This window comes from Ostrinia nubilalis, chromosome 8 (genome assembly GCF_963855985.1).
Source record: "Ostrinia nubilalis chromosome 8, ilOstNubi1.1, whole genome shotgun sequence".
NCBI classification, from domain to species: domain Eukaryota; kingdom Metazoa; phylum Arthropoda; class Insecta; order Lepidoptera; family Crambidae; genus Ostrinia; species Ostrinia nubilalis.
Genome location: NC_087095.1, coordinates 4,206,846 through 4,224,535, shown reverse-complemented (window position 1 = coordinate 4,224,535; position 17,690 = coordinate 4,206,846). Strand labels below are relative to the sequence as shown.

The following is a 17,690-nucleotide window of genomic DNA, read 5'->3' as shown; positions in this document are numbered from 1 at the left end:
ATCAAAAACTGTCGATACTACAGGGCGTAAAACTATCGATAGTATTTCCGTTATCGAGAGTTTTGCTCAAAATGACCTATCGACACATTATGGCTCGATACGATTAGTTTTGCTTTTACCGTCGATAGTTTATCGTTAAGAGTAGGCGCACACCGTTGATTTTTCGTCGGCCGATAGTTTAGTCGGGTGGCACTGCTCAGTTTACTCTTGTTTTTATTTTTTCTTCTTCCATTATTATGTGGCACTGTCATGTCTATGTAATTGCCTGTATTTGTGTGATGTCCATTGTAATAAACGTATCTTTCTTTCTTTCTTTCAGTTGATCAGTATGGGCATGTATGGGAGTGCACACACTACGCCGATTCGATTCGGCCGATTCTTCATATCGGCCAACTAAAAATCAACGGTGTGCGCCTACTCTAAACACTGGCCAGCTCAGTAGTAGCTGGCGTGTGGGCGGGGACTGGAGTGCGGCGGGGGCGGGCCCTGCGGGAGGGGGGCGGGGTAACTCACGGCGGGCACGGGCCGCTCCAGCCGCGACTCCAGCGCAGCTAACTGCGAGTCCAGCCGTAAGGATGAGCTGTCGAAGCCGCAGCCTGGGGACAAATTCAACAAAAGTTATTAATAGCACAGAATAATATTATGTACTACGTTCAGAAGTTTTACTTCGCGAAGGTATTTAAAAAAAATGCATGCTCAATGTCATTAACAATATGGTGTAATTTAGCCTGTCTCAAGAGTCAAGCACCATTTTGTTGACAAACGTCAGTGATCGGCACTGCGCCGAAGCTATAGGGCTGACTTCGGTAAAATGATGTGACGTGAGGTGCCAAACTGCGGAAAATGGCGGAGGAAATACATGATTTAGCATGAATTATCATGAATAATATTTTAACTACTTATTTACCTCTCAGTGTCTTGAGGCAACTTAAAAAAGTATATTCTGTGTTTTTATTATTATTTAGGCAGTTAAATACTGCACAGTATTTAGTACACCATTTTCTTTATTTTCTTCCATCATACACAAGAATACGCGTGCGTGAGTCAATGTTCGCTCGTATTATATGAGGCCTTGTCGAATAGTATCCTGTAGGTGGGCCATCGTGCGTGTTTTGTTTTCGATGTAAACTCGCGGAGATGAACAGGCCTGTTAATAGTCCAACACTCCAGATTGAAACGGCATAGTGTCCACACACTTACAGTGAGATTTGGGGATACCAGATGAAAGGGATTCATAGGAATTCCTTCTGCTGTCAAGACAAGATCAAGATACCTCATCTGAATGGCTTATTGTGTTAACACAGATTGCCAAGTTGCAGAACTCATAATAAAAAAATAGTCCAATAAGGGGAGTTCGGCTTGCGAAAGTCATACAAGTTTTTCAAATAAGATATTAATTTTGGAAGCTGTCGCGATCGTATTAGACTTATTCAATGATCATTCAACTTTACCTTAGTCTTCTATCATCTGGTTTTATTAACGATCAAGCTGTAGATCGATCTGCTGAGCTGATATGTAGCTGAGCACTACACAAGAGTTACAACGACGACGACAAAAATTGGGAATAGTTTTTCATCGCAGAATAATTGATAAATCCCAAATCTTGTGGACTTATTAGATTAATGGATATAAGGAAGAATACATGGACTACATAAGCATAGATGAACTACAGCTACGACTTCGTTTGTTTCAGACAAAGGCCTCCCCCAAGGTTTTCCACAATGAGCGGTCCTGCGCTGCCCGCATCCAGGTTCTTCCCGCTACAACTATTGGGAGATTATAGCTGCGTTCAGCCGAAAATGGCGATTGCCATGGGAACCGTCGAAAACTAGCATGATTTTGGCTAGGACACGTTTGCTAGACTTCATAAGTGACGTTTCCCACAGATTTTTTTGACAAGTGACAGCACTTACCGCTTAAAGGACGCCATTTTACTTGCTAGCGCTATTTTGCTCCAAACGCCCCCCATGTTTACTGGTACAATTTGTATGTCAACGTGAAATTGTGAACTCTGTCAGTTTATAATATAACGCGTTAGATTGTAAACTAACAGTGGGTTAGGTTAGGTTAGATTGTAATTTAACTACGTCAGATTGTAATCTGACGGAATTCACAATTTTACGGTGACATATACACATTTGAATCAAACGTTTCTCTTATCAAACAAAAGTGGTCCTTAAGTACATACCGCTAGAGTTGTCATTGTGCGGCGAGTAGTTGCGGCGCGCCAGGTGCCGGTAGCGGCCCGCCACGCCGCCCGCACCCACGCCTTCCGCGCTAGAGAATGAGGCGCCTGACGACAGGCCCACTGGAACAAACGTCATTCATGATCATGAAATCAAATCATTTATTTGCATTACATGTGTAATCGAAGTGCGTGATCGAATCAGAAATGAGGAGATCCGTAGGAGAACCAGAGTGACTGACATAGCCCGCAGAATCGCTAAAATCAAGTGGCAGTGGGCGGGGCACATAGCTCGAAGAGCTGATGGCCGCTGGGGCAGGAAAGTTCTTGAGTGGCGACCACGAGCTGGAAGACGTAGCGTGGGCAGGCCTCCCACTAGGTGGACCGACGATCTAGTGAAGGTCGCGGGAGGTACCCAGGTACCTCCTGCGACCGCGATGCAAGCGGCGCAGGACCGGTCTTTGTGGAAATCCTTGGGGGAGGCCTTTGTCCAGCAGTGGACGTCTTTCGGCTGAAACGAACGAACGAACATGTGTAAATGGTAGGGTAGTAATGACGCGCCTGACGACAAGCCCACTGGAACAAACGCATTGATATGATCATGCAATCAAATCATTTATTTGCATTACATGTGTAAATGGTAGGGTAGTACAGTCATCACATGCATACATAAAGAGCATAGCAAGTATATCATCATCATGGAGGCCGCGTACCGGAAAACGCAGCGTGTGACGTCCACCTACAAGGTGGACCGACGACATCGTAAAGGTAGCAGGGAAGCGCTGGACGCAGGCCGCTACCAATCGATTAACATGGAAAGCATTGGGGGAGGCCTATGTTCAGCAGTGGACGTCCTATGGCTGTACAAGTAATAGTCCTTTACAATCCACTGCTGGACTACGAGCCTTAGAGGGGTTTGTCATAATCTCCACGCTTGGCAGGCGGGTTGGAGATCGCAGTTTAAAACACTAATGTTTAACAGAGAGCGCTGCTGCCCGTTCTCTTACGACGTCTCTTATGACTCATCATGATACCAAAGGTAAGTAAGGAATTTGGTATACACTCCCCACACTACCTAGACGGGTACGTCAGTCATATAATTCATTATCATTATCAAGTCATTATAAGTCAGGCCGCCACCAATCGATCAACATGGAAAGCATTGGGGGAGGCGGGGGAGGCCTATGTTCAGCAGTGGACGTCCTGTGGCTGAAATGATGATGATGATGATCAAGTCATTTAGTCTCCACTGCAAAAGCACGTCTCTCTAATCTACTACCACAGGCAAATAGCGGATTGTTTTACATTCCTTATGCTGGCTAGACGGATTGGAAAGAAGAGTACGTCATCATCATCATCATCATCATTTCAGCCATAGGACGTCCACTGCTGAACATAGGACTCCCCCAATGACTTCCACATCGCACGGTTGGTAGCGGCCTGCATCCAGCGCCTTCCTGCTACCTTTATCAAGTCGTCGGTCCACCTTATGGGTGGACGTCCCACGCTGCGTTTTCCGGTACGCAGCCTCCATTCCAGAACCTTGCTGCCCCATGGGCCGGAGAGGGCTATGCTCGGTGTTTTTTTACGAGATCAAATCCGAAATGAGGAGATCCGTAAACGAACTTAAGTCGCTGACATAGCCCGACGGATTGGCAAGCTGAAGTGGCAGTGGGCAGGGCACAAGATCAACAATAATTTTAAGGATTATTCTCATTCTATGTATAATAAGTATGTATTTACAAAAAAAAGTATTTAAGCATGTTAATATCCGTTGTCTAGTACCCATAGTACAAGCTTTGCTTAGTTTGGGACTAGAAGCGCAGTGTAAAATGTCCAAGGATATTTATTATTTATTTATTTATTTATTATTACTCATATTATTTTAATATTACGCTTACCTAGTTCCTCCCTGCTAGAGTTGTTCCTGAGAGACGCGCCGCTATCGTAGGCGGAGCTGGTGTGTTTCTGCAGCACCTTGATCATCGCGTCGCGTTCTGCTACCTTCGATTCCAGCTCTTTGACTCTGTAAATAACATAGCCATTAAATTTAGATTAATTCTACGTTCACCGAAGATCTAGTAAAGGTCACGAAAAGTACCAAGCTGAAAACGGGCACTGTGGTAACGGTTGTTGTAGAAATACTTGAGGAAGGCATTTGTCCAGTAGTGAAATGTTATTTGATTTTAATTTTTTGTCATCAGACTTGGAGAGCTGAAATACGCACAAATTGGCGCACTTATCCTATTCTCGAAACAGATTCAGAAAATAAACTACGGTGTGATGCAAAGTGATATTAAAGATCATCAAAACTTAACTTACTAACAAAATTACATGTTTTTGTTGATTGTGTAGGGCAAAACAAGCGTTGGAGAAACATCAAGCCCTTGTACTTTGAATTTGAAGTGGCCGATCACAGCGCCTTCACATGCTCTTTTAAAGTGTTGAAAGGTTTTTGAAACATTGTCGCCTACCTGCTTTCGAGGTCGGCGACTTTCTTCTGCGCGAGGTGTAGTTCATCCATGTGGCGGATCTTCTCGCTACGCGCTTCCGCCATGAGACGCTCCGATTCTGCTGAAGTCTTCTCTAAAGCTGCTATCTTCGCGTCCCTGTTGATGTAACAATACGTCAGTTCATAGCAATATGATACAAGAAAACAAGATAAGTACACCCGTTACTTTTCAATCAATCTGTCCATAAGGTCCATCGTTGTTGGTGTCTGACTGCAAATTTTAGATTCGAGGAACACTGGTTCATTTTCCGCTGCTCGATGTACTAATACTGTCGTAAACCCACTCCTAACACAAGCATTATATTTAGCTTATAGCTGGACGGTAATGTTAGTATTTTTTAAAATTCTCTTATGAAACCAACCGCCGCCAACTGCCTCTGTGGTCTAGTGGTAAGAAGACCACCTGCTTCAGACGCAGAGGTCCCGGGTTCGATTCCCAGTGGGGGCAGATTTTTCTGTCTGGCTAGCTACCACCATCTTACCTAAGTCTGTCGCCATAACAACAATGTTAACAGCATTGTTGTGTTCCGGCAGTTAGACGTAAGATAGCCAGTTCGTCCGTGGTTGAGGATTCCGGGTGAAGCTCGCTTCCACCTTCGGCCTGATCATCACTTACCATCAGATGAGATACAGGCCAAGAGCTTCCTCGTTGTGGATAAAAAAAAATTCGGCTCGAAGGACCATTTTTTCATCTATTTGTGGCACTCACTTGGGGATGGAGGCGGCGGACGCAACTGTGCGACGGGCGCCCGCAGTAAGTGTGCGAACTCGACAGCAACATAATTACGCGCGAGCGATAAGGATGGGTAGCTTAGGGTCATTGGACAAAATTCTACGTGCTCGCGGACCAGACTATAGCGCTGCTCCCACTTGGCGCACTCGCCCTCCAGCGCCAGCAGCCGCTCGTCGCGCTCGCGCAGCCGCCGCAGCCTGGACGACTGCACTCACTTGGGGATGGAGGCGGCGGACACGGCGGCCTGGCGCAGCGCGGCCTCCTCGAGGTAGCGCTGCTCCCACTTGGCGCACTCGCCCTCCAGCGCCAGCAGCCGCTCGTCGCGCTCGCGCAGCCGCCGCAGCCTGGACGACTGCACTCACTTGGGGATGGAGGCGGCGGACACGGCGGCCTGGCGCAGCGCGGCCTCCTCGAGGTAGCGCTGCTCCCACTTGGCGCACTCGCCCTCCAGCGCCAGCAGCCGCTCGTCGCGCTCGCGCAGCCGCCGCAGCCTGGACGACTGCACTCACTTGGGGATGGAGGCGGCGGACACGGCGGCCTGGCGCAGCGCGGCCTCCTCGAGGTAGCGCTGCTCCCACTTGGCGCACTCGCCCTCGAGCGCCAGCAGCCGCTCGTCGCGCTCGCGCAGCCGCCGCAGCCTGGACGACTGCACTCACTTGGGGATGGAGGCGGCGGACACGGCGGCCTGGCGCAGCGCGGCCTCCTCGAGGTAGCGCTGCTCCCACTTGGCGCACTCGCCCTCCAGCGCCAGCAGCCGCTCGTCGCGCTCGCGCAGCCGCCGCAGCCTGGACGACTGCACTCACTTGGGGATGGAGGCGGCGGACACGGCGGCCTGGCGCAGCGCGGCCTCCTCGAGGTAGCGCTGCTCCCACTTGGCGCACTCGCCCTCGAGCGCCAGCAGCCGCTCGTCGCGCTCGCGCAGCCGCCGCAGCCTGGACGACTGCACTCACTTGGGGATGGAGGCGGCGGACACGGCGGCCTGGCGCAGCGCGGCCTCCTCGAGGTAGCGCTGCTCCCACTTGGCGCACTCGCCCTCCAGCGCCAGCAGCCGCTCGTCGCGCTCGCGCAGCCGCCGCAGCCTGGACGACTGCACTCACTTGGGGATGGAGGCGGCGGACACGGCGGCCTGGCGCAGCGCGGCCTCCTCGAGGTAGCGCTGCTCCCACTTGGCGCACTCGCCCTCGAGCGCCAGCAGCCGCTCGTCGCGCTCGCGCAGCCGCCGCAGCCTGGACGACTGCACTCACTTGGGGATGGAGGCGGCGGACACGGCGGCCTGGCGCAGCGCGGCCTCCTCGAGGTAGCGCTGCTCCCACTTGGCGCACTCGCCCTCCAGCGCCAGCAGCCGCTCGTCGCGCTCGCGCAGCCGCCGCAGCCTGGACGACTGCACTCACTTGGGGATGGAGGCGGCGGACACGGCGGCCTGGCGCAGCGCGGCCTCCTCGAGGTAGCGCTGCTCCCACTTGGCGCACTCGCCCTCGAGCGCCAGCAGCCGCTCGTCGCGCTCGCGCAGCCGCCGCAGCCTGGACGACTGCACTCACTTGGGGATGGAGGCGGCGGACACGGCGGCCTGGCGCAGCGCGGCCTCCTCGAGGTAGCGCTGCTCCCACTTGGCGCACTCGCCCTCCAGCGCCAGCAGCCGCTCGTCGCGCTCGCGCAGCCGCCGCAGCCTGGACGACTGCACTCACTTGGGGATGGAGGCGGCGGACACGGCGGCCTGGCGCAGCGCGGCCTCCTCGAGGTAGCGCTGCTCCCACTTGGCGCACTCGCCCTCGAGCGCCAGCAGCCGCTCGTCGCGCTCGCGCAGCCGCCGCAGCCTGGACGACTGCACTCACTTGGGGATGGAGGCGGCGGACACGGCGGCCTGGCGCAGCGCGGCCTCCTCGAGGTAGCGCTGCTCCCACTTGGCGCACTCGCCCTCCAGCGCCAGCAGCCGCTCGTCGCGCTCGCGCAGCCGCCGCAGCCTGGACGACTGCACTCACTTGGGGATGGAGGCGGCGGACACGGCGGCCTGGCGCAGCGCGGCCTCCTCGAGGTAGCGCTGCTCCCACTTGGCGCACTCGCCCTCGAGCGCCAGCAGCCGCTCGTCGCGCTCGCGCAGCCGCCGCAGCCTGGACGACTGCACTCACTTGGGGATGGAGGCGGCGGACACGGCGGCCTGGCGCAGCGCGGCCTCCTCGAGGTAGCGCTGCTCCCACTTGGCGCACTCGCCCTCCAGCGCCAGCAGCCGCTCGTCGCGCTCGCGCAGCCGCCGCAGCCTGGACGACTGCACTCACTTGGGGATGGAGGCGGCGGACACGGCGGCCTGGCGCAGCGCGGCCTCCTCGAGGTAGCGCTGCTCCCACTTGGCGCACTCGCCCTCGAGCGCCAGCAGCCGCTCGTCGCGCTCGCGCAGCCGCCGCAGCCTGGACGACTGCACTCACTTGGGGATGGAGGCGGCGGACACGGCGGCCTGGCGCAGCGCGGCCTCCTCGAGGTAGCGCTGCTCCCACTTGGCGCACTCGCCCTCGAGCGCCAGCAGCCGCTCGTCGCGCTCGCGCAGCCGCCGCAGCCTGGACGACTGCACTCACTTGGGGATGGAGGCGGCGGACACGGCGGCCTGGCGCAGCGCGGCCTCCTCGAGGTAGCGCTGCTCCCACTTGGCGCACTCGCCCTCCAGCGCCAGCAGCCGCTCGTCGCGCTCGCGCAGCCGCCGCAGCCTGGACGACTGCACTCACTTGGGGATGGAGGCGGCGGACACGGCGGCCTGGCGCAGCGCGGCCTCCTCGAGGTAGCGCTGCTCCCACTTGGCGCACTCGCCCTCGAGCGCCAGCAGCCGCTCGTCGCGCTCGCGCAGCAGCCGCCGCAGCTCGGCCTCGTCGCCGCCGCCCGACCCGCCGCCGGCGCCCGGCCCGCCGCAGTAGCACTCGCGTTTCCTAAGAGACAAACATGAAGGTACTGTCGGTCAGTTCCAATGTAATGTGTGACGATCGGGAGACACAATGAAACAGTTGGATGTGAGCACTGTAGGTTTATTCGTATAGAACAGTGGTTCTTAACCAGTGGTCCGCGGACCAAAGAGGCATTCCAAGTGGTCCACGATGTGCACTTGCACACCTTGGTCAAAACCACTTTTAACTGATTTTGCAGTCAAACTGGTTTTAACCGCCTATAAGGTGGTCCCTGACAAGACAGAAATTTGGTAAAATGGTCCCTCATCATAACTTAAAGGTTAAGAACCACTGGTATATGATGAAGATTATCCTAAGTTTATATACTAGCTAGTGGTTTATGCCTAATATAGGGAAAGGATGCGTACACGTACGTAGGTGCGTACACACTACACACAGCTACCCATTTCTGGTCATGTCATCTCGTTCTATCGCAAAGAATAACCATCTGATGAGAGCGAAAGAAAAAACAGAAATGGGTAGCTAGAACTGTGGCCGATAGTACAAGTCAAAGACTGCAAACTGAAAACGACGGTTTCTCAGTCACTATGAAATTTATTTCAAGCATCGAAACACCGACCAGCGCAGACCGCAACACCAGTAACTATTCAACCGCAAAGAGTTCACACTTCACACGTACAACGCATAAGTATGGGAGTAACTGAGGCATTGTTGCAATCCATGCATTGTGCAGTCGCGGATAACGCCACGCTTGGAATAAAAAGCAACAACCATGACTTCAGGCAGCACTGTAGTCAACCGCAACAAGCTGCTGTGTCGCCTGCGGTTGCGTCTGTAGTCCATTTACACTTATTATACCTTGATGAAAATGAATATTTTGCCACAAAATGCGTGTTTTATACAATAGCTAATATTGACTAAAGATCTTACCTCAAAGTCTGCAACTCCTTCTCCAGTTGCGCGCGTAGTTTCCTCTCGGTGTGCTCACGACGGTCGGACGCTTGTTGCAACGACGCCAGCGCTCGCTGCAAGCCCATCACGCGCTCCACGTAACCGCTCGCGTGACGACACTAGATTAGTAATTATTCTGTTGAAAAATCTGACATACGAAGGATACTAGAATCAGGGACAAGTAAAGCATCGCGTTGTGATACAATTTCTATTGTAGACATTATCTAGTAGTGCATTTAGAGTAAAACAGTGCCTCCTGTTAATAATTGTTTTGGACCAAATAAAAATGTTTCTTTCTTTCCTGCAGCGTGCCATCTCGCTCCTGCCTACCAGCAGTACACTACACGTGTGTGTACAACCTTTGCTTTGTCACCTGTCATCCGCTTTGTACTGGAGGGAAATCTAACCTTAACTTCGAACTCCTATATTCTTCTGATTAATTTCGTTGCGGGTCCAATGACAGTTTAACATTCTCTCGGGACAAACTTAACCTTCACTGTTTGGGTTTTATTGCTGGTCAAGCTGTAGATCCTGTACGGCTAGCACGAAAAACTTTCGAGTTTGAATCGTTTGCGTATTCGAATCGCCGAACGAAATTTTTAGTACGAAAACTACAACAGCCCTTGTAAACGTGTCGTAAAGTGAACTTAGTATGAGAAATGGTTGCACGAAACTTATTTTGACAATCAAAATTGTCACATTATCGTTTAATTCGAAAGTTGAGTATCGAATTTTGTCGAATACGCAAACGATTCGAAGACGAAAGTTGTTCATGCTAGAGGTACAGGCTACACAGGAGTTGCAGCTGTGGGAACTAGAGGTGGGAATAGTTTCGTACCTCGTCCTCGAGGCGTACGACGTTGGCCTGCGCGTTGGTGAGCGCGGTGTCGAGGATGTCGATGTGCGTGCGCTGTTCCTGCAGTGTTGCCCGCTGCGCAGACATTTCGATTTCTTGCCGCTCTTTCGCGCACGCCAGCTCCTTGTCTGTGGTGGATACGTCACTAGTATTAAGTACTCTTTTCGGAATGTTATATACTAAAGCCCGGTCTGTGAGCACGTAGAATTTTGTCCAATGATCCCAAGCTACCCATCCTTATCGCTCGCGCGTAATTATATTGCTGTCGCGACTGTGCGACGGGCGCCCGCAGTGTGTGCGAGCGCGATAGCAACATAATTATGCGCGAGCGATGAGGATGGGTAGCTTGGGGTCATTGGACAAAATTCTACGTGCTCGCAGACCAGACTATAGTAAGAGGTGCTATATTTTATAGATCTAACGCTTAACTGAGACAGTGCCTGGGATATAGGAGCGGCACGGGAGGGGTGATTTTGACATATTATGACGTGACAGAGCATACAAATCTGAAGTCTCACTGAAATTTTTATGTAACAAAAAATACTCCCGTGCCGCCCCCATGCCTTAGGCACTGATCGATGACTGACTCAATTAGCGCTCCTGCACACGACGCCGCCGCCGCACCGCAATCGCACCGTCAAAGCATAATTTCGCCGGCGGCGGCGGCGCGTATGAACATTGTAAAGGCGCGGCGGCGGCGCGGCAGCGGGCTTCATGCGGCGCGTATAAACAGTGCAAAGGCGAGGCGGCGGCGTCGTGTGCAGGGGCGCTTAAGCGCTACAGCTATAAATTGAGGCTGAATTGCACCACCTAACTTGAACCGGAACTATAACGATAACCGGTGCTTTTTGTATGGAGTTTGACAGATTTTTGACGTTTGGTGCAACCCAGCCTAAATGTTGTCAGATGCCTCAATCTAACGCTCCAATCTCTCGAGCAATGATTCTAGATGCTTACTTTGTGTGATGAGCTGGGCGATGAGCATTTCTCTATTTTGTAGCTCCTTGCGCAGCGCTTCAGCATTGCTGTCGCCTTCGGCGCGCACGCCTTGCGACAGGAGATCCACCTGAAGATAGACAGACGATTGATTTTTAGATGGAATACGGACGCGGTACAAATAGATAAAAATTGTGGTATCAATGTGGTAGTGTTGTGTTATTTTCAAAGTAAATGCGCCTGCGCAGACTTAGCTCTCCGTTACCTGTTGCTACTGCGCGCGGTTGGGGCCGTACAGGCAGCGATTTTTATAAGAAATAGGGACGCAGCCCAATAAATGAACATTGCAAATGCGCCTGCCTTTCACCAGCTCCATGTTACATGCTGGGTATCCTATTTGATTGGGGTCATATCATTGTAGGTGGTGATTTTCTTTCTAAAAATTATCCATTCTTGGGCGCGAATCAATAGATGAACAGTGGAAACATTTTATGAGGTTCTCCAAACAAATGCGCCTGCGACTTTCCCCAGTTTCTTTTTATAAAAGCGAAAAGTCACTGACACAGAAATTACAAGTGCTAGGAGTCTCAAATTTTGCATGGGGGTTCCTTTTAGAACGTAGGTGCTCACTAAGACGGGATTTTGCAAAATTCAACCCTTAAGGCAGGCGCGGATCCACCGTTGTGGGCACTGTGGGCATGCCCACAACCCTAATTTGCTTGTTTTAATTATGATCTATTGATAAGATCGATAGGCATGCATGTATGTCCGGGTATGTAGTGATCCAACTCTCACTTTGCTCATTTTTGGTGGCTGTGCCCACAACCTTTTTTGACGGCTGGATCCGCGCCTGCCTTAAGGGGGTAAAACAGGGGTTGGAAGTTTAATGAAAGTGCTATAATGTTTTCACGCGTACGAAGTCGCGGCCAATGCCTGAAGACGAAAGTCTACAATCAATGTGTGTTACCAGTGATAACTTATGGCTCGGAAACGTGGCCTCTTACTATAGGCCTTATACAGAAGCTCAAAGTTGCACAGCATGCTATGGAGAGGGCTATGCTTGGTGTTTCTTTGCGAGATCGAATCAGAAATGAGGAAATCCGTAAACGAACTAAAGTCGCTGACATAGCCCGACGGATTAGCAAGCTGAAGTGGCAATGGGCAGGGCACATAGTACTCAGAACTGACGGCCGATGGGGCAGCAAGGTTCTGGAATGGAGACCGCGTACCGGAAGGCGCAGCGTGGGACGTCCACCTACAAGGTGAACCGACGACATCGTAAAGGTAGCAGGGAAGCGCTGGACGCAGGCCGCTACCAATCGATCAACGTGGAAAGCATTAGGGGAGGCCTATGTTCAGCAGTGGACGTCCTATGGCTGACATGATGATGATGATGATGAAGTCGCGGCTGGCCGCTAGTATTTGTTACCTGCTGCTTGAGCGCGCGGTTGAGGTCATGTAGACGGCGGCAGTCGGCCTGCAGTCGCACGCGCGCGGCCCTCTCCAGGCGCTCCCGACGTTCGCAGGAGCCAACTAGCTCCTCGTGGGCGGTGCGAACTTTCTCGACTTCTTCTTCCAGCTGCAACAGTATAAAAGGACACGTCAAGGTTAAAGCTTTGGTCTCTAGATGTTGTAGTAATGAGAGCGAATGTTTAATGTGAATTGAGTGGCAGTTGATGGATGAATCAAATGTGACTTCACCATAGCTTCAATTAATCCAGTTTTTTAGGAAGATGGTGAGTATTCTGGATTACATGAAAAAAATAGCTTTTTTCGTATTTAATAACGCTATTTCGGGACTCCATCACTTGTTATCCATCACAGGTTTAATGGTAATGATGACATACCTTGGTGGTCATGGCGCCCGCTCGCAAGTATCGGCCAGCTGTCGCTTGAGCTGATGGTTCTCTGCCGCGAGCGCATCAAATACTGCGGCAAAGGCGTCGTCGTCGGGCTCCTCAGCCGCTACTACACAAGCCTATGGACTCTGAGCCGGATCTAATGACCATGACCACATACCTTGGTGGCCAGCTGTCGCTTGAGCTGGTGGTTCTCTGCAGTGAAGGCGTCAAGTACCGCAGCGAAGGCGTCGTCGGGCTCCTCGGCCGAGCCCTCGGCGCCGCTGGACTCTGAACCTGAAATGACTTAATGGCCATGACCACATACCTTGGTGGTCTTGGCGACCCGCTCGCAAGCGTCGGCCAGCTGTCGCTTGAGCTGGTGGTTCTCTGCCGCAAGAGCGTCCAATAGGGCAGCGAAGGGGTCGTCTGGCTCCTCAGCCGCTACTACACCAGCCTATGGACTATGAGCCGGATCTAATGGCCACGACCACATACCTTGGTGGTCTTGGCGACCCGCTCGCAAGCGTCGGCCAGCTGTCGCTTGAGCTGGTGGTTCTCTGCCGCAAGAGCGTCCAATAGGGCAGCGAAGGGGTCGTCTGGCTCCTCAGCCGCTACTACACCAGCCTATGGACTATGAGCCGGATCTAATGGCCACGACCACATACCTTGGTGGTCTTGGCGACCCGCTCGCAAGCGTCGGCCAGCTGTCGCTTGAGCTGGTGGTTCTCAGCCGCAAGGGCGTCTAGTACTGCAGCGAAGGCATCGTCGAGCTCCTCAGCCGCTACTACACCAGCCTATGGACTATGAGCCGGATCTAATGGCCATGACCACATACCTTGGTGGTCTTGGCGACCCGCTCGCAAGCGTCGGCCAGCTGTCGCTTGAGCTGGTGGTTCTCTGCCGCGAGCGCGTCTAGTACTGCAGCGAAGGCGTCGTCAGGCTCCTCGGCCGAGCCCTCGCCGCTACTAGACAAGCCTATGGACTCTGAGCCGGATCTAATGGCCATGACCACATACCTTGGTGGGAAGCTGTCGCTTGAGCTGGTGGTTCTCTGCAGTGAAGGCGTCAAGTACCGCAGCGAAGGCGTCGTCGGGCTCCTCGGCCGAACCCTCGGCGCCGCTGGACTCTGAACCTGAAATGACTTAATGGTCATGACCACATACCTTGGTGGTCTTGGCGACCCGCTCGCACGCGTCGGCCAGCTGTCGCTTGAGCTGGTGGTTCTCTGCCGCGAGGGCGTCTAGTACTGCAGCGAAGGCATCGTCGGGCTCCTCGGCCGAGCCCTCGCCGCCGCTGCACCAGCCGCTTGATTCAGATCCGCCGGGGACCGCGCGAACGCCCACACTGGGAAACATTGTGGGTCAGAATGTTACTTCCCTCTGCATGCGTTTCGAATTTACTGATAGATCAAAAGCACGAAGCAGTTGCTGCTAACTGCTACGTTACAAAAAAAAAACGTTTATGCGGAATGCGAATTTTCCTTTTTATGCCAATATGTTTGTATTTTAATGAGACATTTGGTTGCCAATTCAATTGACTATTTATTGATTTCCAAGCAAATAATATAAATAAATATCCTTGGACATTTTACACTGCGCCTCTAGTCCCAAACTAAGCAAAGCTTGTACTATGTAATTAATATCTAACTGTATAATTAACAAAGGGGCGTAGAATGATGTGCCCTTGTTTTAAACTTGATTCAAGCATGGATTGAAGCTTCTGATTGGTTAAACATATCAGAATCTGACAGAGATTGAATAGAGTTTTGAATGGTGCTCTGTAATAATGACGACCTCATAAAGGTAGCAGGAAGGCGCTGGATACAGGCCGGTAGCAACCAGCCAGTCTGGAAATCATTGGGGGAAGCCTACATTCAGCAGTGGACGTCCTATAGCTGAAATGATCATAAGTAACTCACCTAGTCAGATCGGGTTGGGACCTCGACAAGTTAAGCTTCTCCTTGCTCAGCTTAGCTTTAGAGGCTTTGCCCTTAGGCTTCTGCGGAGGCGCGCGCGGTGACGCGGGCGGCGTGGGCCCGCGCGGGCTCGGCGACTGCGCCACCTCCTTCGCCAGGTGTTTGAGCACCGACGACTGGTTTAGGAAGTCGTCTGGGATCTCGGTTATTTCCTACATGTTACAGAAAAAGGTTTTTTTCTTAAATGTTGGCATTAAAAAATGGTACTTATCAGTTGGCGCTACTGTCTTAGGTCGCTTTCACATTAGGCGATTTAGGCCGCCATCACAGCCACAGGTAGCTGCGATGCAGTCCGTCTGATGTCACCCTTAGTAGCGCAACAAACGCGCGGCCGACGCGCTGCCGAAAATTCCATACTATGTGACAGCTGATGCCTCCCTTCACATTACAAAAACGCCGCTGCCGCGCTGCTGTCGCGCTACTAACGCCCTAATGTAAAAGCGCTGTTAGCGATTAACGAGCGACAAGATCTTTCTCTACAGTGGCTACTACTGGTGCCAACACAGTAATCCTTATTGCGCCTAGCATTTATTTAATTAGAAGAAATGAAATGAAGAATCAGAGAAGATGACAGTATATCTTTAAGTTCTGCAATCTGCATGCTCAACAATTTATTGTAAAACCTTAAAGCAAATAAATAATATGAGACCTACTGGTCCCTATTGGGTATGCAATTACTATTTTATTTTGAGGAGTTTCTAAGTTGATGCAATTACTGAGCATCAGTTCTATGAATATACACACATTATCATGTATTTATTTATCTTCAGTAACCTCTACCAAACTTACCTGAACTCCATGATCAGGAGGGCTGGTGTATATCCGCTGTCCCCCAATGTCGATATAATTTGCTGTCGTAGTCACCGATTGCTCCTTGTGCATTTTGGGCAACGGAATACCACTGGGCTTCTTCCCAACCTCGCTCTTCTTGAGTGTGTGGTACGGAGAAGACTGAGTGGGGTTGTGTTTCACTTCACTGCTTGTTCGTTCGTGTTCTCTACAATAATTCTAAATATTAGATTGATATTGCTTAATAGGCTACTGAATGGCAATATTATTAAAATACTACATACTTTCATGGCCTAAAAAATTAGTTTTTCAATAACTTCATAAAATTACATATAAATACAATATTTTACTGTCAAATAGATAGCAATTAGATATTCCCTAGTAGTACCAATAGTCTTTAGTGACTTTAGAATAAACTTTACTTAATAAAATGTGTTAAGGTATACTAACCGAATTGGAGTGGGTCGAGGAGGCCAGGAATCATCCTGGTTGTGGATGATAAGTGTGTTGTATGATGAAGATGATACATCTAGAGAGCTCCTGTTACTGTTGCCTCCACCAACAGAGTCTTTGAGTGAATTTCTATTGCTGCTGTTACTTTCCTACAAATATTAACGCTCAATTTAGTCCTCCATATTCAAATGGCAATCAATCTAATCATGTTCTGCAAAATTCATTTAATATACAAAAAAAAATCTGTTCATGCATATACAACATTAGTATCAGACACAGCAACTTAAAAAATTGAGACAACAACTTCATCTATGAAAGGTGTTCAAAATTTTTTGTCATTTTATTTTACTTCATAAAATTCGCTGAAATTAAATTTATGCATGGCACCTTCAAAGAGTTTCGATTGTTATTATTACTGCTGTTGGATTCACTCTGGTTCTCCTGCCCTTGGGGCTCCACGCGGGCTGTGTGGCGCACCACATACCGCTCTTCTCTAGACAGATTTTCATTGGACGTAGAAACATCAGTCTCACTGCCAGATAAGCTTTGTGGAAATCCACTAGGCACTGTAATAAGAAAAGGAAAATGTTTTAAAACATAAGCCTAACTTTAAGGGAGAAAGCAGGTGAAGGTTTACATAAGCTAATATTAACACATATTGCATGGCTTGCATGAGACAGGCATTCAATTCAATTTTAACAACGTTTATTGTAAAATAGCTTTATATCATCCATAAATTATGAACTGCTATACTTGACTAGACATTGTAACCATCAAATTTTTCAACACAATAATGCAATAAGCATGCAAATTCCAAAGTATTGCACAGTGTGCAACAAGGATGTCTAACAAGGGCACTGCATTGCAACATGATTCATAGCAATGGAATGTGGTTTAACTTGACCACAACTACAAATAAATAGGACACATACCAGATTGTTTCTGTGTTCTTTGAATGTTGTTGGTGAAGGATAGAAACCTCCCAGTAGGTCGCATGGATCCCATTATTGATATTGGTCTGCTGACAGATCTCAACACGAAATCATCTCACATTGATGTCTCAATAATAGATGTTCCTGTGTTAAAGTTTTACACATCTGAAAATTTAAAACAAGCATTGACACATTTAATAGAAATGTACAAGACAAAACCAAGCATTTTATTACAGGATTCAAACAAATTTAATGCATGTTATGTCTTGACATCATTGAAGCAATCATGAACGAGGGATTCATGGGTATTTTGATGGATTATTTGTACATAATCCTTACTTACAATGTAACAGGAGTTAATGGAAACGAATAGGTAATCAAATTATTGATGTATCACATTTCCTATTCTATAAAAACATTGAAAAATTGCTAATAATTCTTCTGGTTGACTTTTTTGATGGATGATGGATGTATACTTTTTTTAACTTTTTTATTTTTTTTTTAAATATTTTGTCTTGGATGTCTACAAAACTGCCAATTGATATCAGTGCGACAAGTGAGCTATAATATGAGCTACCATCCTGACTAACCCAATACTCAATACGACTAACCCAACCACTCGGTCAAATAATTTTCACC

The 17,690-nt window shown here is 50.0% G+C and overlaps 1 protein-coding gene across 1 annotated transcript; it reads right to left on the bottom strand.

Moving 5' to 3' along the window:
• Positions 1-435: 435 nt before the first annotated feature.
• LOC135074138 (rootletin-like) lies at positions 436-17,608 on the bottom strand. The gene is made up of 29 exons (XM_063968441.1): positions 17,395-17,608; positions 17,052-17,216; positions 16,507-16,685; positions 16,117-16,268; positions 15,667-15,874; positions 14,821-15,029; positions 14,066-14,246; positions 13,738-13,953; positions 13,568-13,696; positions 13,398-13,526; positions 13,228-13,356; positions 12,491-12,640; positions 11,083-11,191; positions 10,108-10,253; positions 9,249-9,388; positions 8,145-8,342; positions 7,872-7,979; positions 7,704-7,832; positions 7,410-7,538; positions 7,116-7,244; positions 6,822-6,950; positions 6,528-6,656; positions 6,234-6,362; positions 5,940-6,068; positions 5,646-5,774; positions 4,660-4,794; positions 4,087-4,211; positions 2,189-2,308; positions 436-596 (listed from the first exon to the last, which is right to left on the bottom strand). Exons 2-29 carry the CDS (start codon positions 17,122-17,124, stop codon positions 436-438), a joined length of 4,029 nt encoding a protein of 1,342 aa, XP_063824511.1. The 5' UTR covers positions 17,125-17,216; positions 17,395-17,608.
• Positions 17,609-17,690: the final 82 nt, after the last annotated feature.

Excerpts from the sequence above, each read along its gene's own strand:
- LOC135074138 (XM_063968441.1), bottom strand. The coding sequence starts at position 17,124 with ATGGGATCCATGCGACCTACTGGGAGGTTTCTATCCTTCACCAACAAC. Across the intron at positions 6,951-7,115 it reads TCCGCCGCCTCCATCCCCAA|GCTGCGGCGGCTGCGCGAGC; the intron begins GTGAGTGCAGTC and ends GCAGTCGTCCAG. Across the intron at positions 4,212-4,659 it reads GTCGCCGACCTCGAAAGCAG|AGTCAAAGAGCTGGAATCGA; the intron begins GTAGGCGACAAT and ends TGTTATTTACAG.